Here is a 26113-nt window from a genome sequence, read left to right as displayed (position 1 = left end):
GATCCCTCAGGAGACCATCCGCCACCTCATCAGGAGCATGCACAGGCGTTGTAGGGAGGTCATACAGGCACGTGGAGGCCACACACACTACTGAGCCTCATTTTGACTTGTTTTAAGGACATTACATCAAAGTTGGATCTGCCTGTAGTGTGTTTTTCCACTTTAATTTTGAGTGTGACTCCAAATCCAGACCTCCATGGGTTGAAAATTTTGATTTCCATTTTTTAATTTTTGTGTGATTTTGTTGTCAGCACATTCAACTATGTAAAGAACAAAGTATTTAATTAGAATATTTTATTCATTCAGATCTAGGATGTGTTATTTTAGTGTTCCCTTTATTTTTTTGAGCAGTGTACATATATATATATATATATACAGTATATATTACAGTATCTATAATAATTATTAATAATAATTTTATTCAATATTTTATATTTAATATTTACAAAGCCTTAAGATAAGAAATTCTTCATGTGCGCTAACCTGACACTGTGTTAGACCTAAAGCAAGCAACCCGAAGCGCGATACGCATATTTTACATTCCAATGTTCTTCCCATAGAAACAAATGTACTTTTATTTTTAAATATATATTTCTATATATCTGATCATGTTAATGTAAAACATATATCTATACCTATATATCTATATGAGTATATACAGGTATATATATATATATATATATATATATATATATATATATATATATATATATATATATATATATATATATATATATATATATATATATATATATATATATATATATATATATATATATATATAGGAATGTCAATTTAAATATACAAAGAACATTTTCAACTATATAAATAACATTGGAATGTGAGATATTTATAGTAAATACACTGTTACGGTTGCCTCCAGGCTGGCTGGAAGTTGGACCGTAGAAAAGGATGCTCCTAGCGCTCACCAAAGAATCATCAGCACCATAGTCAGCAATCCCTGTAGTGATATTAGCTGAAGCTGTCCCCTACAAACATGAGTCAAAGCTGCAAGTTAGAGGGACAGAAAATAGGTCTGATGTGCTGGAGCACACAGCCTGCTTTTATTCAGGTTACATGCAAACAGGACACTCTCAGGGGGAGGCATAAAATCCCCCATCACACATTTGATATTAGATAGAGAGACACTCCCTTTGACAGGCCACAACATTTACTTCAGCAGATAACATTACACACACTAAAACAATGCAGTCCACCTTATCAATACTAGTCTGATTAGACAATGGGAAAGTTGATCACTAAACCTAATTAGAGCTAATCCCAGCAGACTTGTATTTAGAATAGGTTTCTTGAAGCTGAACAAAATTTAACTCTTAATGGCACACAATGAAACTGAACCAAGTGGGAGAAAGCCAGGGACAAGTCATTTCACAGGTCTGGGGACATAGTCTTAAAGGGGCATTGTTCATTAAAGTCACAATATGTCCCCAGATGGTTCTTAAAGGGCCACACACACCCAACAAAAGTCAATATGTCCTCAGGGGCACAATCTTCCAGGGGCCATAGTCATGTGGAAGGAGGCTGGCAAATAGGCTTCTCCAAAATCCAGGGAAGCAGGGCAATTTTTCATTTAAAGGGCCAGTTACAAACAGCAGTTTGTAACATATCTCCCCTTTTGGAGGGAGACTAACCAGGCACCTGACCTTCTGCCGGTCAGTGCCCAAGTTAGTCTCGCAACCCACCCACAAATAATCGCTAGCAGCAAAGTAGCCCCCCCACAATACGTAGTACTGGCCTGTAAGTTCCAGGTTGCAGGATGAAAGTGCAGCATCCTCGGCCTTCCTGGCGCAGCTGGGCAAATAGCTGATGGTACTTGGGGGGCAGAGGCCAGCGGCACTCTGCCCTGGTGCCAGCGCTTCTGCTGGGGTGAGGGGTTTGCAGGCCAGTCCTGTAACAAGGGGGTCTGTAGGGCAGAGGCCAGCAGCGCTCTGTTCTGATGCCAGCTCTTCTGCTGGGGGAATTGGGGCATAGTCCTGCCCGGTGGCAAAGGGAACGTGGGGGTCAGTGGGGGTTAACATCTCCACTGTTAACCCTGGGCCCAAGTTAGGAGTTAGCTGGGGAGGGGGAGATTGGCTTACCTCCTCCTCCTGATACTCCGGTGGCCGTTGGGAAGGGAGGTCGATGCTCTCCGCTTCCTGTGGAACATGCTGCGGCTGGGGAGAGAGACCGGTTGTCTCCTCTCCCTGGAAGGCACACTCCGGCTGGGGAGGGAGGTCGATGCTCTCCCCTCCCTGTAGCTGGGTCTGTCGCTGGGGATCTGGGCCGCCTGCCCAGCATCCCTGTAGGGCCGGTAGAGAGACTGCGGTCCCATCTCCACCTGCCTGCTGGGGGTCCTCCCAGGACCAGTCTATGAGGCCTGCTGCCTCTGGTATCTCTGGCTGGGGAAGGGGACTGGTTGTCTCTTCCCTCTGCACGGTATACTGCCGCTGGGGAGGGAGGTCGCTGCTCTCCTCTCCCTGTGGAACATGCTGCGGCTGGGGAGAGAGACCAGGTGTCCATACCCTCAAACTCCACAGTTGGCGCTCAAAGGCTCGTGCTGCTTCGTTCTCAGTAGCCAATTCCCGGATGAGGCGACTGACTACCTCCTGCGCAGGGTCTGGACCATATCGGACTAGCCGCCTCTTTACCTCTGGAACGAAATCCGCGCCCTCATAGCGACGGATCAGGTTGAGGTGCTCTTCACAGGGTTCTGACCAGTATCTTGTCAGCTCCATGCTGCTGTAGGTAGGGACGCTGTGCAGTGGCTAGCGTTGCCCTCAATAACTTTCCTACGATACCAGTGCTGTTGTGGTGCTGCTCCTTGCGCTAGGACGCCAATCCCACCGCTGCCGCCAAATGTTACGGTTGCCTCCAGGCTGGCTGGAAGTTGGACCGTAGAAAAGGATGCTCCTAGCGCTCACCAAAGAATCATCAGCACCATAGTCAGCAATCCCTGTAGTGATATTAGCTGAAGCTGTCCCCTACAAACATGAGTCAAAGCTGCAAGTTAGAGGGACAGAAAATAGGTCTGATGTGCTGGAGCACACAGCCTGCTTTTATTCAGGTTACATGCAAACAGGACAATCTCAGGGGGAGGCATAAAATCCCCCATCACACATTTGATATTAGATAGAGAGACACTCCCTTTGACAGGCCACAACATTTACTTCAGCAGATAACATTACACACACTAAAACAATGCAGTCCACCTTATCAATACTAGTCTGATTAGACAATGGGAAAGTTGATCACTAAACCTAATTAGAGCTAATCCCAGCAGACTTGTATTTAGAATAGGTTTCTTGAAGCTGAACAAAATTTAACTCTTAATGGCACACAATGAAACTGAACCAAGTGGGAGAAAGCCAGGGACAAGTCATTTCACAGGTCTGGGGACATAGTCTTAAAGGGGCATTGTTCATTAAAGTCACAATATGTCCCCAGATGGTTCTTAAAGGGCCACACACACCCAACAAAAGTCAATATGTCCTCAGGGGCACAATCTTCCAGGGGCCATAGTCATGTGGAAGGAGGCTGGCAAATAGGCTTCTCCAAAATCCAGGGAAGCAGGGCAATTTTTCATTTAAAGGGCCAGTTACAAACAGCAGTTTGTAACATACACATATCTTTGAACCCTTATAAATATTTTTTATTAATATTTATATGAATAATTTTTATCAGATAGTGTATATATGAGTCTAAAAGTTTATTTTAATGTAACTTATTTTATCCCAAACCCTTTAAGCGATGTCTTCAATCCCACTGACCCAACGCACGTTAAATTCTATTGCGCTCGAGTGAATGTGTTTAATTACAACTTGTAATATGTGCACAAATGTTTGTGCACACGATATTGCTATATTAATCGCACAATAAATTTTAGTTCACCACTTGTAATCTAGCCCATAATGTTCAAGACAGGTGCACACTTCTGAGCCTACCTCAATATGCTCTTATGAAAAGGAGCTAAGTTTCAATGGAGGATATCAAGAGAACAAAGTCAATTTGCTAGCAGGACTAAAGTGGAATGTTTTCTTTAAATTGCACAACCTGTCTGACGATTTCCATGTCTCTAACATTTTAATTGACTATTTCAAATATGTTCTTTTATGTTGTATGTTACATTTTAAACTAGAATGTAACAGTAAATATATTGAAATTTAAGATTTCTAGTGAGATGTCTCATGTGTTCTGTCAGAACATTTGAATAGTAGAATAAATATAGGGGAAAATAAATATAAATAATAAATATAGACCTACCCACAATGCACTTGGGTTTCTGGTAGCCAAGATGTTTGACCAATTCCTAATTCATATCACAAACCATTCTCCATAACCTCACCCCCAGCTCAAAGACCAACTGTTAATGTTAATTAACAATGCTGATAAAGCCATTATAATCACTGGTGGTTCTAGTGGGTGCTATGAAGCTCATTCATAACTGTAGCATTCTCATACCTCATAGGCGCCACTTGCCTCGAGTTTACTAGGTAGTCCAGTGGTCTACACAGAGCAAGTAGAGACGTAAAGGAGAAGTGGGATTTAAATAAAAATAAAAGAAGGAATGTAGAATAAGATGAGGTCTCCAAACATTACCTCTTGATATTTAGCTTTGTGGTCAACATTTTGCACCCAATGGGTCTAGAACTGCCCCCTGAATGGGTCTAGAACTGCCCCCTGTATATGATGTTACCGTTATGATGAGAGCAACAATTTAAATTATTGATGTTCTGACCACACTTTTGACTTTGACTACATCTGATTGCACTTCTGTTTGGTAACATTCTATTCAAGCAAATATAATTCTAACTGTCTAACACTCTAAATGTAGAAACAGCCTCAATGTATGACTTCATCTATCTTTTTCTTAAGGGCAGCATAAGTTTACCCAAGGTACCCTGTGGCGGAACACCTTGCCTCCTGCAGAGCAATGCCCACCACGCCCGCCCAGTGCCCCCTCTCCTAGCAGCTCAGAGTCCAACCCCTACGTGAGCCTGGATGGCAGTCTACCCCCTTCACCATCTCATAGGAAGATTTTCACATTCTCACGGCCAAGTCGCTCTAGAGACACTGACCGCTTCCTGGACGTTCTAAGCCAGCAACTGGGGCAGAATCTGACCCTCACTGACCAATTCCTGACTCCAGAGAATGATTATGAAGAGGTGAGGATCAGAAATAAATAGTCATATATATTAAATAATATCTTGGCACTCAAACTCTTGTGAATAAAATATGTATTAACATATTTAATAATGCAAACAGTTGTCTGTTTTTTTGTATATGCTAATATCTGTTACAAACCTAGTCATGTCTGAGTGGTAAATACAAAAGTTCAACTTAGATTCAAGCATTGAATACAATTGTTCATACACAAAATAAAATTGTCCTTACTAGCCGTGACATTTGTAAAAGCACATCAAAAAGTCCTTGAAGGATTCCGTATCCCTTAGAGAAATTTGTCCTGTTTATCTTCTTCACGGTAACCTCTCAGCTACTCTAGAAAGCCGCTTGGGACATATCAGTTCATGTTTGAATCTTCCACACCGGACCAGGGATTACTGATGCCTTCTTAGGACAAAATACCTAACGCGTTTCGTTGCTATAATGTGCAGACTTTATCAAAGGTAAAAAGAGCAACGTGAATGCTCGTTATAGCGTCTGTTAATGGCTGCAGCCAATTAGAGGCTATAGTGCCCAAGCCATTATTGTCAATGGTATTGTACTGGATGTTTGGGTCAGAGAGACATTGTATAGAGAGCCTCTGTGCATCCTCTACCCCCAAAGACAACAAGCTGTAGGGAGTGAAGCCATTTACAATAATGATACAGGTAATCTGACTGCTGATTGCCTGTCAGGGTTCCAGGAATCAGACTGAGACGAGAAGTGCAAAAATAATCACACCTTTATTAATAGCAAAAAATAATAAAAAGTCCACAAGTCAAATAACAAGCCAGGAGTCAAAACCAGAGCTGGTAGTCAGACGAGCCAAGTCAGGAGCCAAAGCAAATAGTCAGACGAGCCGGAATCAGGAACAAGGAAAACAGCAGAGTCAGGAACAAGCCAGGGATCAGGAACCAGGAAGGACGTCAGGCAGCCAGGTAATACACAGGAGCTCTCACAAACAGGTCTGAGACAACGCAAAGGCAAAGCATACTGAACAGAGGCCCTTTAAATAATAAGTGATGACATCACAATTCTGAGACTGCATCCTGTCTCCATGTTAGTTAAAATACCTTTATTTTCTTATCCTGGGTCCAAACATACAACGTTTCAAGCCAATGTGGCTCTTAGTCTTGACATGACTAAGAGCCACATTGGCTTGAAACGTTGTATGTTTGGACCCAGCATAAGAAAATAAAGGTATTTTAACTAACATGGTGGCTGGAGTTTTTTGAAGTTTGTGATTGTGCTGAGGACCTGGCAAGTCTGCTGCTCCGTGCCCCATAAGAGAAAGATTCAGGCGTGCTGTTTTCCACTTTTTGGATTTTACTGCATCCTGTCTCACATGGATGATGCACACCATTCTGGCCATAAAAGGAAGTGTAGGAAATGAGCAGCATCCCCCACAATGCACCATAGTCAGGAAGAGAGGTGAGTAAAATGGCTGCCAGCAGCACATGGCAAACAGGGAAAAAACCCTGACAGTACCCTTCCCTCAACGACCCATCCCCCGCTGGAGGACAAAAGGCTTATTGGGGAAACGGGCATGGAAGGCACGGAGGAGGGCTGGAGCATGAACATCAGAGGAGGGAACCCAAGAATGCTCCTCTGGACTGTAGCCCCTCCAGTGAACCAAATACTGTACACGGCCCCTGGACATACGAGAGTCAATAATGCTGCTGACCTCATACTCCTCATGGTTGTCAACAAAGATAGAACGGGGACGAGGCAACACAGTGGTAAACCGGTTACAAACCAATGGTTTCAAGAGGGAGACATGAAAAACATTGGAGATGCGCATATCAGGAGGAAGGTCAAGAGCGTAGGCCACAGGATTAACCCGTCGGAGTATTCGAAAAGGACCAACATAACGCAGAGCCAATTTATTGGAAGGCACACGAAGGTTCAAGTTGCGGGAGGACAGCCAAACTCTCTCACCAACCTGGTAGGAAGGCACGGGCAGACGCCTACGATCAGCCTGGAACTTTTGGTGCTGCATAAAACGATGAAGGCAATCCTGAATCTGCACCCACGTGGAACGGAATTGCTGGAGATGCTCCTCCAAACCCGGAATACCCTGAGACATGAATGAATCGGGCAACAAGGATGGTTGAAACCCATAATTCGCCATGAATGGGGATAACTTGGAGGAAGCATTAATAGCACTATTGCAAGCAAACTCTGCCCAAGGCAACAGTTCAGACCAATTATTGTGGTGATCTGAGACATAGCAACGGAGGAACTGTTCCAGAGCTTGATTAGACCGTTCCGCAAGCACTCCTTGAAAGAGGGCCTCTCTCTGAGTCTGATGTCAATTAGAATAAAAAAAGACACCAATGGCTCGAGATCCTCTGGTAAATCTCTGGCAGCAACTTCGTCTTTAGTCGCATCAGAGAGCCCATGAAAGAAGGCGGCAACAAGGGCTTCATTGTTCCAACCTACCTCTGCGGCAAGCGTACGGAACTCAATAGCATACTGAGCAACAGATCTTGTACCTTGCTGAATGGACATGAGTCATTTAGCAGCAGAGGTGGAGCAAGCCAGAACATCAAATACCCTTTCGAAAGGAGGCCACAAATTCAGGGTAATTTGAAATCACAGGTTTATTAGTCTCCCACAAGGGATTAGCCCAGACAAGAGCTGTGTCAGAGAGTAACGAGATGAGAAATCCCACCTTAGCTCTGTCAGAGGGAAACGCCTGAGGTAACATCTCAAAGTAAATGCCCACCTGGTTCAAAAACCCTCTGCATTGAATGGGATCGCCTCCATATCGCTGAGGTAGAGGTGCAGAACCAGACATGCTCCTGGTAGGCATAGGTGCAGCAGCGGAAACAGGAGCAGCCATAACTTGAGGGACAATTTGGTCCAAATGTGCAGTGCGAGTCAGCAGGGTTTGCAGGGCTAGTGCAAATTGATCCAAGCGGTGATCCTGTTCATCCATCCTGGAAATGATGCAGGTAAAGGTGGATTATTAGCACCATCAAGATTCATGGCCTTTGCGTAATGTCAGGGTGCCAGGAATCGGACTGAGATGAGAAGTGCAAAAATAATCACACCTTTATTCACAAGTCAAATAATAAGCCAGGAGTCAAAACCAGAGCTGGTAGTCAGACGAGCCGAGTCAGGAGCCAAAGCGAATAGTCAGACGAACAAGGAACAAGGAAAACAGCAGAGTCAGGAACAAGCCAGGGATCAGGAACTAGGAAGGATGTCAGGCAGCCAAGTAATATACAGGAACTCTCACAAACAGGTCAGAGACAACGCAAAGGCAAAGCATACTGGACAGAGGCCCTTTAAATAATAAGTGATGACATCACAATTCTGAGACTGCATCCTGTCTCACATGGATGATGCACACCAGTCTGGCCATAAAAGGAAGTGTAGGAAATGAGCAGCATCCCCCACAATGCACCATAGTCAGGAAGAGAGGTGAGTAAAATGGCTGCCAGTAGCACATGGCAAACAGGGAAAAAACCCTGACATTGCCTATAGTTGCCTCATCCTAGTCATGAATGAAACATGCTTCCCTTTGATGTAGTCCTGCTATGAACAATGCAGTGATCCATTAAAGGGACAGTATACACTCATTTTCATATAACTGCATGTAATAGACACTACTATAAAGAATAAGATGCACAGATACTGATATAAAAATCCAGTATAAAACTGTTTAAAAACTTACTTAGAAGCTCTCAGTTTAGCTCTGTTGAAAAGGTAGCTGGAAAGCCCACTGCAAGTGGCAAATAAGACACTCCCCCCTCCCCCCTCTTTTGCATATGAAAAGACCCTTTACACAAACAGAAGCAAGCTGGAGTAGGTATACGTCAGTATTCTCCTAAAACTTTGGGGCTTGGTTAGGAGTCTGAAAATCAGAGCAATGTTATTTAAAAATAAGCAAAACTATACATTTAAAAAAAAACTTTATGCGCTATATAAATAGATCATCTACAAAACCATTTATGCAAAGAAAAAATTAGTGTATTATGTCCCTTTAAAGTTAATGCAATACCTCTATGCCCGTCTCTAGTTAGGAATATATTGCTTTTGTTTTTGCTTTAATTATTGAGAAATCATTGCATTTTTTTATCACAAATATTTGAGTCACAATAGGTGTTTTGATGAGTGGAACATTCAGTGACAATTCCTTGTCTCTCCTGCAGATGACCTTTCAGGATGAGCAGTTCAGTTGTGCGGGTCGTGATGCCAGCAGCGCTAGTGAGTCTGCGAGCAGCAGTGAGGACGGGAGCTCTCTCACCTACTCCTCAGTGTCTGATCTCATTCCACCACCACCTCACAGTCCTCCACCCCCACCCCCTCCCCAACCTCTGCATCCCAGAGGAGATGCATTCTTGCCAAAGGAAGTCTCTAAAAAAAAACAGCCCAGTCTGTCTCGGGATCCAGGAAACTACCCCTCACCCCCTCCCGCTCCACCGCTCCCAGTCCCTCCTGCTCCTCCTCTTGCACCCCTTGCACACAGAGGCATGCACCGACGGAGTGAGTCTAGTCACATGAGCGTGAAGAGGCTGCGCTGGGAACAGGTGGAAAATTCAGAAGGAACCATATGGGGCCAGGCAAGTAGTTGAGTTTACACAGACATGTTTATTTATTGGTCCCTGTAAAATACAATTGTCCATATTCTGGCCTAAAGTGAGATGAGTGGACCATTTGTCAAACTTGAGTCTGCCTATTCCTATAACAAATGTGAGAAATAGACTAAGTGAAATGTCTTATGGACATACACTATTAACCACTAGGGGGCACTCTCTAAGTAAATACGTATAAACAGAAACAAATAAATATGATAGAATGTAACAAAAAATGTCAATAGTTCAGTGGAAGTTCATATTTCTTCAAAAGTACTGGTCGGTCCCGGCAGCTCTCTGTCCTGGTTTGGTCAAACTCCTGATACGAAGACAATCTGAGAAAAAAAGAAAAAAACACAGAGGCGCCAAATGGCCTAGTACAGTCTGATAAAAGAATATAGATGTACAGCAGATAAGCTACGTGAGTTGCTTATCTGCTGTACAGCTATTCTTTTATCATACTGTACTAGGCCATTTGGCACCTCTGTGTTTTATTCCTATAACAGTTACTAGAGGGATAGATTATTTTCCTATTGCAAAGGCAACTTTACAGTCAGCATAATACAGTGTAAATTATTCCAAAACAAATCGTTGGTATCTAAAAATGGTTGCTTTATAAGCAATAACTAATTATAATATTTTAGTTATTAATATTATTATACAGGTACAAAACCCTTTATCCATACTCCTTGGGACCGGTGTTCTGTCGAAAAGAGATACCTTGTCGAGATTTGCTACCTCGACATGCGCATGCTCACAATTACGTAATCGCACTCCACGTATGTTTGAAAGGAATGTGTGGAATGTGATTACTGTATGTAATCACCAGCATGCACAGATTACAGGCAGCAAATCTTGACATATATACGCTGCACTGTAATTACCCCATCTTCACTATCTTTTTTGCATCCACCTGCGGGGTCCGATCCTCTGGTATCCACTTCAAGTAAACCTTGCTTCGCCCCCCTTGAACCCCAAGGCAGAGGCAAAAAAGATAGTGGACACGGGGGGGGATTACAGTGCAGTATATGTGTGATTAAGAATACCTACACTGGGCTTAGTGTGATTTAGTAACTCCCCCAGCAGCAGTTACAGGCAATTAGCGGTCGTTGAGATTTGCTACCTGTAATCTGCGCATGCTGGTGATTACATAATCGCATTCCAAACATTTCTTTTCAAACATATGTGGAGTGTGATTACATAATTGTTAGCATGCGCAGGTCGAGGTAGCAAATTTTGACAAGGTAGCTATTATCGATAGGACAACAAAAAAGATTTGGATTTCGGAGTAATCTGGATTTCGGAATATTGATATCTTTGCATCTGTAAAATGGGACAGTTTGGAGAGGGGATGGGATCAAGTGTAAACAACAATATCTTATTTAATTTAGGTTATCTTTACATATCACTATACAATTTATACATGTAACCTAAAGGTAGTTTTATATAATTTTTAATACTTTTGTATATATTGCACCATCAAAAAGATAGAACAATACTGTAATTAGAAAAGTAATAGTTGTTATAAATAAATATAGACTATTATTTGCATTTTATAACAAAACACAGACAAAGAAGATTGTGACTTACTAATGGTGAAAATTTGTTATTTTTAATAATAATAAAAAAAGACTGGATTTTTGATTAATTCATGATTTTGGAATTCCAGATTTGGGCATTTGTACCTATATTATTATTTTAATGTACTTTAAAACGAACACTACATTAAAAAAGTAAAGCCTGGTCTATTGGCTGTAATCTTGATACATATTTTATTATTGCTAATACTCTTTTTATCTGCAGTTGGGGGAGGATTCCGATTACGAGAAATTGAGTGACATGGTAAAGTACCTGGATTTGGAGCTTCACTTTGGTACCCAAAGACCTGCGCGTACGTAAAGATAAAAGGGCTTTTGTTTTATTCACATTCCGTGTGATATGAAGTGTTCTCTCCCAACTGTAAAATCATAACTATCTCTTGCAGTTCTCTCTGCTCTTCCGGAATCAATGAAAAAGAAAGGTGCTGTTGAAATTCTCTCTCACAAGAAAGCCTATAACACAGGTACATCCAGCTAAGATTACATTAAGCAGAGCAACCTAAAAATGACCAAGAAATGTTGTAAGCAGAAACGGGATGATGATGATGTATAGAAAAAATGCTGTGCAGTTTCTGTATTTTGTTCTTAGTGTGCAGCAACATTTTGTAATGCGCCCATATATCTAGTATGGATAGGGTGACCATATTGCAGCTTTAAAAAGGGATACATATAAAAAATACATATGTCAGGGCTGCTTAAAGAAATGTTTTGAATAATGTTCCATTATAGGAACCCTTTTTAAAGCGGCAATATGGTCACCCTAGGTATGGAGGGAGGGAAATCTACTAAAGATATCCTATAGGGGGCGCACTGGATCAATGACCCAAAAAAACAGAAGAGGATATCAATGGTGTGTTGGATAGAAGTGATCCTACAATGTAGTGTGGGAATATAAAGTGTTAATCACACTCACCAAAACTATAAAATAAATCACTGTGAAGTGTTCAAACAACCTATAAATGTATCAGTGTATACAGAAACATACAATAATAAAAGTATTGAGAAGACTGGGATATTAAAGTAAATATAAATACCAATCCCTCATAAAATAATAACGTCCCATGCAACAGAGAGAAAGGTCATAGTCCAAAAACGGGATCCATATATGTCTGGTCAAATGTAGAATCGTGATGTACAAATGCAACTCCACTTCAAAACCCGATGTTGTAGGTCACCTGTGATAAAAGAAAAGAAAAGGGCGCCTCATTGTGTATCTCGTATGTATAACATGAATTCCTGTCCAGGAATAGGTGAAAAACGGCAGGCTAACACTTAACAGCTCACTGATGACAGGCTCTCGATGCGCTGGTAGGAGACATTCTCATGTGTAGTTAGCTCACCACATCTGCCACGATCATCAGCTGAGGCTAAAACACACTTCGTAGGGTGGCCGTGTGCGGAGGAAAGAAGCCATCCTAATCCCAAACAATTAGGCATAATAGTAAGCGGACAACCTCCTGATAGTTAAAATAGAACAATTCTTTATTGATTGCTGCAACGCATTTCTCGACTTCACACTGGTCGTTTCTTCAGGCAAATAAAATCGATTTTATTTATTCTGCCTAATTGTTTGGTGACGTGTGTAATCAACCCACTATACCGATAATGCCCCTGCTGAAATCCCTTAAAGAGACATACACACATATCTCTACGGTTTTGGAGCACAGCAGGTTAATTACACACGTCACCTATTAGTAGGGATGGGTGAATGTTTTGCAACATTCAAAAAATTAAACAAATCTGTTTGTAACATTCGTTTAATGTAATAGTATTTCTATTACTGTGTTTAAATGTAATATACAAATTATACAATATTCGAAATGGAAAAAATTGAATCAATCTATTTGTATCTATTATGTATCATTTTAGTAAATCCGCTACTACATGAACTATTGAACTTCTGAATAGTATTTGTTAAATAGAATGTTGCATATATGAAATTTTGAATGTGGATATTCAATCTAATTATGAACATTGGAAAATTAAAGTAACATTCAAAATTCGGAAATAACATTCATTTAAAGAATTTTATGTTTTTTTAAGTCCTTATTGACATTCGTTTGTCCAAAACAAATGTACACAGGTCTATTTGTTCAACCAAACTGATTGTACTTTCGACACATTCGTCCATACCTAGTTATTATAATCACTAACACTATTAAAATGAATGAATTAACCTTTGATGTAATTGCTACTGTTTGTTACTAATGGTGGACATCTGATTTTTAGATTACGATGCAGATAATGATTTCATGTTTTTGGGAGGGGAATTAACCCTTTTATGACCGGGCTAATTTGTCTACATCGGTACATCCGACTTGATAGGATCGGGCCTGGGGGCGTCCCTATGATGCTAGACACGTCCCCAAAGACCGCAATCTCATTCACAAAACGCCGTTGGCTTCAGTTCAGCCAAACGGCTAGGATTTTCCATGCTGTCCTAATGGCGCTAAAGCCCTGCGCAGTTAGGACATCATGAATGTCCTAATGTCGGGAAGAGGTTAATGACAGAAATATTTTTGGATTGTGAATACTAGTAAAAACACACAATACCTGCGGAAAACAAGCGCAATATTGTGATCAATCCCTAAGTGCTTTAAAAGCATTTAAAATATAAAAAAAAAATTGAAAATGTTTTAGAATTTTGTAGTACAGTAATAGATCCCTCGAAAAGTATTGGGAGTTTGTTTCTCTTTTCTCCCTTGCTTTATCCAATTAGGAACAGATATAAATGAGCTCCTTCACTGATCAAGTAATCACATTGTAGCATGTTGCAGGGTGAGATTCTGGATCCTGCAGGAAGCGCTCAAGCTTTACTGGGGGCTTTGACAAAAACACATTTTTGTAAATAAAGCACCAAGTTTTTGTTTTTACTATACATTCATTATTTTATGGGGAATTCAATCTTGAGGTTAAAGTCCCTTTAAAAGGAACAACACCATACCATGTAAACTCATATAGTCATTTCTAATGCTGTGATCAATGAGGAAGGGTATGAGAGAAATGCTGTTTTATTATCTTTACAGCTATTTTACTTGCGCATCTGAAGCTCACTCATCTGGAACTGCGTCTGATCCTCATGACTATGGATAACGAGCGTCTGGAACCTTCGCACATAAAGCAGCTGTTGCTGTACGCACCTGATGAGGAGGAGAGGAAACACTTTGAGGCCTATGCAGGCAGCCCCAGCAAGCTGAGCGAGCCAGACCAGTTTGCTCTGCAGGTAAGTCATATCAGGGAGAAGAACTGACGGCAAATAATGGCCAATTTGTAGTGAATAGTCCTTAAAGGGACACTCAGGTTTTATTAAATTTTAATGATTCAGATACAGCATGTAATTTTAAACAACTTTCCAATTTACTTCCATTAAAAAAAATGTGCACAGTCTTTTATATTTACACTTTTTTTGAGTCACCAGCTCCTACTGAGCATGTGCAAGAACTCAGACTATACGTATATGCATTTGTGATTGGCTGATTGCTATCACATGGTACAGGGGGAGTGGAAATATACATAACTTTGAAACTTGTTAGAATAAAATCTACTACTCATTTGAAATTCAGAGTAAATGCTATTCTATTGTCTTGTTATCTTGCATTTGTTGATTATGCAAATCTGCTGTGTTTACTGGTCCTTTAAGCAATCACATTTATAATTTTTGTTCTTGTCTTTATTAGTTTTATTAGAATCTCTGGAATTTAATGTCAACATTCTAATTAAAAATGTTCTTCAGCACTGCTGAACATGAGATGCTGAGGGGAAGAAAGGGTGTTTGTAGACTCTATGTGATAGGCCACATTCAGTTTCCATATGACTCTGTGATAGGCCACATTCAGTTTCCATATGACTCTGTGATAGGCCACATTCAGTTTCCATATGACTCTGTGATAGGCCACATCAGGGGTGGACTGATAAGCCGGGCAAAAAGGACCTGGACCGAGGGCCCAGCATCTAGGGGGGCCCACAAATGGCATCTCCAGGTCTCCTGGTGTACTGCTTAAGCTGTGGCTAACAGCTGCTCTATCAGTAACTAAGCAGTTAAGTGTGGGTTTAGTGGGGGCCCTTGTGTCTGGATGTGGGGTTTGTTGCTCGAGGGCCCTAGAGTGTGTGTGGGGGGTCCTGTCATGGGTCTGTCGCTGTGAGGGCCATGGATTGTGGGGTCTGGCCCTGGAGGTTGGGGGCCCTGTCTCTGGCCCAGACAATGGGGAGCCTGGTGGGGGGTCAGTGTGAGACAGTGGGGGCCCTTGCCTAATTTTTGCCCCGGGGGCCCTGATTAATCTCAGTCCGCCCCTGGGCCACATTCAGTTTCCATATTACTCTGTGATAGGCCACATTCAGTTTCCATATCACTCTGTGATAGGCCACATTAAGTTTCCATATCACTCTGTGATAGGCCACATTCAGTTTCCATATCACTATGTGATAGGCCACATTCAGTTTCCATATCACTCTGTGATAGGCCACATTCAGTTTCCATATTACTCTGTGATAGGCCACATTCAGTTTCCATATCACTCTGTGATAGGCCACATTCAGTTTCCATATAACTCTATGATAGGCCACATTCCGTTTCCATATGAAAGTTAAACCTCCCAAATGTCCCAGATCCTGTGTAATTGTTATGGGGTTGGAGACCTGCTTCCTGCCTGCAGCTTTTTGGCATCCCGTTTTTTTTCAGGAAATGCCTGAGCTCTACCCAAAACACGCCCTATACAGTCCATTGCACGCCCCGTTATGCAAATGACCCACCTTGGCCACACCCACCCTGCAAAGCATCTGGGAAATGTTGAGGGATTTAAAATTTGACTCTCCTTTCAAAAGTAATCACACACGCAGGAGCTTTCTAACTGAAAAGAGAATACTTATCAATTTCCAGATAGCTGCAAAAATAGACCTAAATATTATCTGTGTAATTGGGACAGGGAAATGTGTAGATAGTGAAACTTAACCTTTTTTAACACCACAAAAATATTATTCAAGATTATAAACAAACTGTAGACTGTTGTGCTAAAATGAGGTTTGGTTAGTAGTAGTTGAGTGATTTGTCATACAAGCTGTATACATTATAGTGATTAAACGCTATTAGAGAATCTATTTAAGTATCTATTTTGTTTTTGTTTGCTCTAAATTGCATCTCTTTACTTTGACTGATTTATCAAGTTGATACATACAATTGGTTATGTTTTATGCTGTGGTAAAATTACAGTATTTGAATGATTTGATTGGTGGCCTTTGCTGCAGGACATGTTTCAGTGACACATTGGGGCCTATTTAACAAGGTGGGAACGGACATGATCCGATATTGGGGATCTTGTCCGCCGCACATCGATAAATGCCGATAGTGAACGCTGTAAGTGTGCTTTTAAGTAAAATATGCTCATATATAGTATATATAGTGCATATTTAATTAAATGTATTAAACACAGCTTTGCAATATATTCATTATTTATTTTGTCCCATTTTCCAGTAATTTAATTCCAAGCATTGTGGGCTTTCTAATTCCTGTTAAAAGTGGAATAATAGTCTGCAGACTACACAATTATTGGCGGCTAACTCTAGTGACCCATTTATAGATCTCTCTGATTGGCCTCTGCAGAGAAGAAAACCTTGGTTACAACATGGCCAGCACCCATGACTTTCTGGACACAAAACAATTTACACTTAATTTTAATATTAAAGGGACAGTCTACACCAACATTGTTATTGTTTAAAAAGATAGATAATCCCTTTATTACCCATTCCCCAGTTTTGCATAACAACACTGTTATATAAATACACTTTTTACCTCTGTGATTACCTTGTATCTAAGCCTCTGCAGCCTACCCCCTTATCTCAGTGCTATTTACAGACTTGCAATTTAGCCAATTAGTGCTGCTTCATGAATAACTCCATGGGAGTGAGCTCAATGTTATCTATATGGCATAATAACTAGCAGTTTCTTGCTGTGAAAAGCTATAAGGATGCTTTGAGATAAGAGGTTGTATGTAGTGGTTTAGAGTCCCTTTAAAAAAAACTGATTTAATTAAAATGATGCATCTGCATATTATTCTCAGGTTAATCATTGCTTTGAATACATCATTCTATGTTGTATATATTTAGACCTTGTTTACATAGTTGGCATTTATAAATTATTGTCTGCAGTAATGCGTTCATTTTTCCTGTGTTAAGTTTACATGAACCCAATATTCTAGATTTGCCCTTTGTAAATCTAGTCTGTGCTTAACAATTTTGTGTTTCTCATTGAAATCAATGGGAGAGCAATACATGATAATTAGCACTGCATTTACACTATAAGTAGTATTGTTTTACCCTTTATCAGCATTGACCAAAACTTACTGCTCACAAAAGGAAACTTTAAGGCACAAAGAGCAGAAAAAATAGTGTGAAAGAATACCCAAAACCAAACCCCATACAGGGCTAGATTATGAGACTATGTTGGAAGTCGCATGCGTATTACGAGTAAACACGTTCTCATAAAGGGACAGTGTACACCAATTTCACTATAAATCACTGGCTCTTGCACAACAGCACTTTTTTGCTCTGTGCATTTTTTTAGGGGTTCATTTTTTTTTTTTGTAATTTTTTTGTAAGACCCAAAGGCTGTTTTCAGAGCCATTTAGTTAATTTAAATTTAAATTTTGTGTGGATTTTCTTTAGTAATTTTTTTTCTGTGACTGATAAAAATAAATAATGTCACAGAGAACATATAGTGCTGAGGAGGCGTATGCCATCCTTGCATCAGAGTCAGACGCCTCTATGTCTGACTCAGACCCTAATTTTGACCCTGCCATATGCTCAGATACATCATTAGATACAGTCTCAACTGATAGCGATGTATCTGACTGCTAGCCCCCCTGCCAGGAGGAGATGTGTTACTCCAGCTGGCATTGCTGCTGAAGGGTGGGTAATGCCTCATCACAAGAGGCCAGATATCCCACCCTTCACTGCAAATGCTGGCATCAATGTGGATGTAGCAGGATTTAGCCCCCAACAGTTTATGGAGGTGTTTCTGGGTGATGATGTATTGGGGAACATTGTCGCCCAAACTAATTTATATGCCCATCAGTACCGTGCTGCAAAGCCTGACTCATATTTGGCAAAGCAGCAATGGGCCCCCATCGATGTGCCAGAATTTAAAAAATTATGGACATTGACTATGCTAATGGGCATAATAAAGAAACCCTCCATCCGCTCCTACTGGAGCAGTAACCCCATCTGCTCTACCCCCATTTTCTCCCAGTGTATGTCGAGGAAGAGGTATGAAATGATTCTACATTTCATGCCCTTCAGCCACAACAGCCTGTGCCCCCCTTGGGAGCATCCCCAGTTTGACAGGCTGTATAAAATCCGCCCCCTGATTACCCACTTTGCTGCCAGGTTTGTAGAGGCTTATACACCTGGAAGGAATATATGCATGGATGAATCCCTGATGAAGTATAAGGGAAGGCTGGGATTCAAGCAGTATATTCCTTCCAAGCGCTCCAGGTATGGGGTGAAGGTGTATAAGCTCTGTGAGAGCGAGTCTGGGTATACTCAGGCCTTCCGTGTGTACAAGGGAAAGGATATCCACCTTGACCCTCCAGGTTGCCCAGAACATATGGGAACCACTGGCAAGATTGTCTGGAACCTGATTTTACCCCTAATTAACAAAGGGTACCACTTGTATGTAGACAATCACATACATTTCACTGTTCTCTTTTTTTATAAGTTCTAAAATTGGTGCTGTATTTTACCAAAATCCCTGTCAAACCTATGCATGGGGGACATTATAGGTGTACTCAGGGGGTCTTGTAGAAAACAACCTGGAGTGTTTATTGCAATAACTAACAACTGGCTCTCCTAAATCCTAGTCAAAAAGCAATGTGTGTGTAAAAATGAAAATTGAAAAATTACCACCTTACACTTTCTCCAATTTTTTTGGGCTAAAACGGTTGCATCAAAGGCATCAAAGCACTCCATATACAATACCTTGGGATGTCAACATTTCAAATGCATACACTTTCATGGCAATAAATAAAACTGGAGTATGCAATAGGCCCCAAACTAAAGATAGGAATATTAGAAGAAATACTCTCAATTTTAACTCAAATTACAAGTCATACAATTGTAACGGAACCTTCCCAAAATCCTGGCAAACCTATGCATGGGGGGCATGGGTGTAATCAGGGGGTTTTGCAGAAAACAATATGGAGTGTTTTCTTGCAATAACTTACAACAATCTCTCCTAAAATATAGTCAAAAAGCAATGTGCGTGTAAAAAGGAAAATTGAAAAATTACCACTATATACTTTCTCCAATTATTTTGGCTAAAACAGTCGCATCAAAACACTCCATATACAATACCTTGGGGTTTCAACTTTTCAAAATACCAGCTTTTCAAATACCCTAGGGTGTCTACTTTTTAAAAATATATGGTTTGATGGGGGTAAATTACATTGGCCGGCTTCAAAAATATCCCAAATAGGACATGGGTGCATGATGGCAGATGTGACAATTCCAAGTTGGAAAACTGGAATGCGCCCCCTAAAAATAAGGCCTTTTACCCCCCTGAGAACCCGACAAACCTATTCATGGGTGGTATCACTGTACTCAGGAGATTTGTTGAACACATATTGAGGTGTTTTTTGTCAGTACACATAACAGGAACTAAGAATCCATGCCTAAAGTACGTGTGTGAAAAATAACACAAAAAAATGACTACCCAAAAGTTTGACAAAGACTGGTGGTTGAATTAGTGCATGGAAAGTGTTAAAATACCAGCATTTCAAATACTCTAGGGTGTCTACTTTTCAAAAATATATGGTTTGATGGGGTAAATTACATTGTCCGGCTTCAGAAATGTCCCAAATAAGACATGGGTGCATGATGACAAATGTGAAAATTCTAAGTTGGAAAACTGGAATGCGCCCCCTGAAAATAAGGCCTTTTAGCCCCCAGAGAACCCGACACACCTATACATGGGTGGTATCACTGTACTCAGGAGATGTTGCTGAACACATATTGAGGTGTTCTTTGGCAGTAACCCTTAAAGTTCTCAGTACATGTATTCTTAAATTACTATTTTGTCAAAAAAATCACCACTTTTTTTTTTTTTAAACTTGGGCATAGATTGATGGTAAAATGGTTGCATGAAAAGAATCAAAATACCCCAAGTTTAATACTTGTAAAATTTACCTTCCTGCTTTTCAACAAAGGATAACAAGAACATTAAGAAAATTTGATAATAGAAGTTAATTGGAAAGTTGTTTAAAATTGTTCTATCAGAATCATGAAAAAAATGTCTGGGTGTTATGTCCCTTTAAACTAGATGAAAAAAAGACAGAGTAATGGGCCACGTGAATAAGCAGTCATCTTCGTTGTCTCTCCGAGTTAAGAGAAAGGGATTAATTTATCAATGTCCGACGCACATCGATAAATTTATAATTGCACAAGCATTTCTTGTGAAAAGCTTGTGCAATGTATCCCCCTAGCAGGGGGTGTCAATCTTCCGATCGGTTTGGGATAATTGCTGTCCGCCGCCTCAGAGGTGGCGGACAAGTTAAGGAGCAGCGGTTTTATGACCGCTGCTTCTTAACTCCTGATTCTGGTGAGCCTGAAGGCTCGCGCGTAATTAGCAGCATTCACTGCTTAATAAATCAGCCCCAAAGTGAAGACGAGTCTGTATGTCTCATTGTTATTAGTTTTAGTAAAGGGACAGTAAACACCTTTCTATAGCATAACATAACAGCCACGTCTAAACATTTTTAAAACAAATTCACATCTAGTTTACTGTAATTGTTTTTCAATAGCCAAACTCCACCCACTATTTGTCATATGGATGAGCCAATCAGGGCTTTAGTCTGCAGACAACAAGGCTTGCCACAGTCAGTAAGTTAGTATAAAGTACATTGTTTTGCAGTTGTTTTCTGGTAATGCCTATTAGGGAAAGATACTTAGAAAGTTTAGCCTTGAGAAGTCAGCAGGGTGCATAATCCGGTCTGCGAATTTGAAAATCCCCAATTTTAACAGCTAAATTACATGAAAAAGGATAAAATAAATAATGAAAGTATATAACAAAGTTGTGTTTTTATATTGCAACCCCAGTTCCAAAAAAGTTGGGACAGTATGGAAAATGCAAAACAAAAAGAGTCCTTTGAAAATTCAATTTACCCTGTACTATATTGAAAACACATTATTATAACATTATTTGATGTTTTACTTTGTGAGTTTAATGTATTTTTTAAAATTTACACTAATTTCAAATCTGATGAATGCAGCATGTTCCAAAAAAGTTGGGACAGTGGACTGGGCACTGGAGACATCAGTTTGTTGGTTTAGCAAGCAGAATTGTCCCCCATTCATCCATTAAGCATGTCTTCAGCTGCGCAACTGTACGGGGCCTTTGTTACCTTATTTTGCACTTGATAATGTGCCACACATTCTTAATCGTAGACAGGTCAGGACTGCAGGAAGGCCATGATAGCACCCGCACTCTCTGTTTACGCAGCCATGCGCTTGTGATCCGGGCAGAATGTGGTTTGGAGCTGTTCTGCTGGAAAATGCAGGGACGTCCTTGGAAAAGACGACGTCTGGATGGCAGCATATGTTGCCCCAAAATGTATACATAACTTTCTGCATTAATGGTGCCCTCACAGATGTGCAAGTTACCAATGCCATGGGCACTGACACCCCCCCATACCATGACAGACGCTGGCTTTTAGACATGATGCTGATAACTGCGTGGATGGTCCTTTTCCTCTTTGGCCCGCAGAACACGACAACTGTTTTTTCCAAAAACTATTTAAAATGTTAACTTGTCGGACCTCAAAACACAATTCCACTGTGCTACTGTCCATCTCAGATGAGACCGAGCCCAGAGAAGTCGACAACGCTTCTGGACACTGTTGATGTATGGCTTCTGCTTTGCATAATAAAGCCTTAACTTAAGAATTCCCGAGCCCATGTCAGGATATGCATTACAGACTCATAGCGGTTTTTAAAATAGTGACTCCTAAGGGATCGGAGATCACACGCATTCAGAAGTGGTTTTCGTCCTTGCCCTTTACGCACCAAGATTTGACCGAATTCCTTGAATCTTTTAATTATATTGTGCACTGTAGAAAGTGAAATGCCCAAAATCCTACCGATTTGTCTTTGGGGAATGTTCTCAAAGTGTTGGATTATTTTTTTGGAGGCTCCTTATGATTACACGAATGCCTCACCTGTTTCAAACCACCTTCTTATTTCAACTTGTCACATCGCTATTAGTCTTAAATTGCCCCTGTCCCAACTTTTTTGGAACGTGTTGCAGTCATCAGATTTGAAATGAGTGTATAGTTTAAAAAAAAACATTACATTTACAAAGTAAAACATCAAATAATGTGTTAATGTTGTGTTTTCAAAATAGTACAGGGTGAATTGAGTTTTTAAATGACTCTGTTAGTTTTATTGCATTTTCCTTACTGTCCCAACTTTTTTGGAATTCAATTTGTATATTACATTTTAAAGCTGTTTACTGTACCTTAAATGAACAAAAAAACTATTTTTTTCTTTCGTGAGTCAGATAGAGCATACAATTTTAAACAACTTTTTATTTATATGTATTATCAGATTTTCTTCATTTTCTTGTTATCCTTTGTTGGAAAGCAGTTATGTAAGTTCAGGAGTGTGCACGTGTCTGCAGCACTGTATGGTAGCAGTTTTGCAACAATGTTATACATAAGCAAGAGCACTAAATGGCAGTGCTATTTCCTGTAATGCAGTGCTCTAGACATGTGCACACTACCTATCTATATATCTCTCCAATAAAAAATAACAGGAAAACAAAGCAAATTCGATAACAGAAGTAAATTGGAAACTTTTTTAAAATTGCGTTCCTAATCTGAATCATGAAAGAAAATTTTGGGGTTTCATGTCCCTTTAAGTAAGATTCATGCCCTCACGCAGTAAGTTTTTAGGTGGTTCATAGACGAAAATCATATAATTCATCTCATTTAACATGTTCCTTGTTGGCCACCAGATGCTGTCTGTCCCAGAATACAAGATCCGACTCAGAAGTCTCTTGTTTAAGAGCACACTTCAGGAAAAGACAGACGAGATCAGAGCCAGCTGTGACTGTATCTTTAAGGCTTCTTCTGAGCTTAGGAATAGCAAGAAACTCGCCAAGATACTAGAGGTGAGATACGTCAAAATCTGATTGGCCAACCTGCATGCAAGAAAGTAGTAATGGCTCTAAATGACCATCAGGGAAATTACCTTTAAACTCTGTCCTCTAAGCTCTTTTTGACTTGAAGGTTCCCATTTCCTCTTAATCATAGGATGTATGTGTGGAAACATTATATGAGTTAATAAAACAGCGCAAGTTTGTAAACAATATTGAATAATTCCTATATTACAATGGAGCACTATTGATAGCATAGGATGCGCTATCAATATTTCTGGACCACGCTAGGAATAGCACACAATCTGGTATTACAAGTCCATGGTAAAACAGAATAACCAGAGAAGGCTTATTGCGCTCTATACTTAAATGGATATCTGTTATGTATTTGTATCTTACCACAAATCTTTGTCATTGTTTACCCCCTACCTTTGTACCCAGTGCTACGGAATTTTGTGGCGCTATGAAATAAATTATATTAAGAATAATAAAATAGTCAATTAACATCTAAAAATATGAAAAGGACACTGGATTAAAACATTTTCCCTCATCTGTCTTAAACAATTTGTTTTCTTTATCTGTTGTTTGCAAGAAAATATATGCTCTGGAGTTTAGAAAACTTGCGTTAAGAAAAAGAACATTTGTGACCTATTACTACATACGCGAAGAGATGGAAATTCTGGTTCTGAAAATGATGGGGGGCCCGCAGGTAAAAGTGGCCCACCGCCTGTTAAGTTTTTCACTGCAGGGCCACATCACCTACTTGGGACCAACTGTTCTGTTTTTCCCAGGAAAACAGAATTTATGCTTACCTGATAAATTACTTTCTCCAACGGTGTGTCCGGTCCACGGCGTCATCCTTACTTGTGGGATATTCTCTTCCCCAACAGGAAATGTCAAAGAGTCCCAGCAAAGCTGGTCACATGATCCCTCCTAGGCTCCGCCCACCCCAGTCATTCGACCGACGGACAGGAGGAAATATATATAGGAGAAACCATATGATACCATGGTGACTGTAGTTAGAGAAAATAATTCATCAGACCTGATTAAAAAACCAGGGCGGGCCGTGGACCGGACACACCGTTGGAGAAAGTAATTTATCAGGTAAGCATAAATTCTGTTTTCTCCAACATTGGTGTGTCCGGTCCACGGCTTCATCCTTACTTGTGGGAACCAATACCAAAGCTTTAGGACACGGATGAAGGGAGGGAGCAAATCAGGTCACCTAAATGGAAGGCACCACGGCTTGCAAAACCTTTCTCCCAAAAATAGCCTCCGAAGAAGCAAAAGTATCAAATTTGTAAAATTTGGCAAAAGTGTGCAGTGAAGACCAAGTCGCTGCCTTACATATCTGGTCAACAGAAGCCTCGTTCTTGAAGGCCCATGTGGAAGCCACAGCCCTAGTGGAGTGAGCTGTGATTCTTTCAGGAGGCTGCCGTCCGGCAGTCTCATAAGCCAATCGGATAATGCTTTTAAGCCAAAAGGAAAGAGAGGTAGAAGTCGCTTTTTGACCTCTCCTTTTACCAGAATAAACAACAAACAAGGAAGATGTTTGTCTGAAATCTTTAGTAGCCTCTAAATAGAATTTTAGAGCACGGACTACGTCCAAATTGTGTAACAAACGTTCCTTCTTTGAAACTGGATTCGGACACAAAGAAGGTACAACTATCTCCTGGTTAATATTTTTGTTGGAAACAACTTTCGGAAGAAAACCAGGCTTAGTACGCAAAACCACCTTATCTGCATGGAACACCAGATAGGGCGGAGAACACTGCAGAGCAGATAACTCTGAAACTCTTCTAGCAGAAGAAATTGCAACCAAAAACAAAACTTTCCAAGATAATAACTTAATATCTACGGAATGTAAGGGTTCAAACGGAACCCCTTGAAGAACTGAAAGAACTAGATTTAGACTCCAGGGAGGAGTCAAAGGTCTGTAAACAGGCTTGATCCTAACCAGAGCCTGAACAAATGCTTGAACATCTGGCACAGCTGCCAGTCTTTTGTGAAGTAAAACAGATAAAGCAGAGATCTGTCCCTTCAGAGAACTTGCAGATAATCCTTTCTCCAAACCTTCTTGTAGAAAGGATAGAATCTTAGGAATTTTTATCTTGTTCCATGGGAATCCTTTAGATTCACACCAACAGATATATTTTTTCCATATTTTATGGTAAATTTTTCTAGTTACAGGCTTTCTAGCCTGAATCAGAGTATCTACTACAGAATCTGAAAACCCACGCTTTGATAAAATCAAGCGTTCAATCTCCAAGCCGTCAGTTGGAGGGAAACCAGATTCGGATGTTCGAATGGACCCTGAACAAGAAGGTCCTGTCTCAAAGGTAGCTTCCATGGTGGAGCCGATGACATATTCACCAGGTCTGCATACCAAGTCCTGCGTGGCCACGCAGGAGCTATCAAGATCACCGAGGCCCTCTCCTGATTGATCCTGGCTACCAGCCTGGGGATGAGAGGAAACGGTGGGAATACATAAGCTAGGTTGAAGGTCCAAGGTGCTACTAGTGCATCTACTAGAGTCGCCTTGGGATCCCTGGATCTGGACCCGTAGCAAGGAACCTTGAAGTTCTGACGAGACGCCATCAGATCCATGTCTGGAATGCCCCATAATTGAGTTA

The 26113-nt window shown here is 40.7% G+C and overlaps 1 protein-coding gene across 1 annotated transcript in view; it reads left to right on the top strand.

The window, feature by feature from the left end:
• Positions 1-26113, top strand: part of GRID2IP (Grid2 interacting protein) — a 307557-nt gene that overhangs the window by 237315 nt on the left and 44129 nt on the right. Inside the window, exons 12-17 of the mRNA XM_053695186.1 lie at positions 4873-5161; positions 9308-9731; positions 11547-11634; positions 11728-11805; positions 14368-14564; positions 23340-23495. Of these exons, the coding sequence (XP_053551161.1) occupies positions 4873-5161; positions 9308-9731; positions 11547-11634; positions 11728-11805; positions 14368-14564; positions 23340-23495 (1232 nt within the window). The remainder of the gene's footprint in view (positions 1-4872; positions 5162-9307; positions 9732-11546; positions 11635-11727; positions 11806-14367; positions 14565-23339; positions 23496-26113) is intronic.

Source organism: Bombina bombina, chromosome 11 (assembly GCF_027579735.1).
Source record: "Bombina bombina isolate aBomBom1 chromosome 11, aBomBom1.pri, whole genome shotgun sequence".
In the NCBI taxonomy this organism is placed as follows: domain Eukaryota; kingdom Metazoa; phylum Chordata; class Amphibia; order Anura; family Bombinatoridae; genus Bombina; species Bombina bombina.
This window is presented reverse-complemented; position numbering and strand designations above follow the sequence as displayed.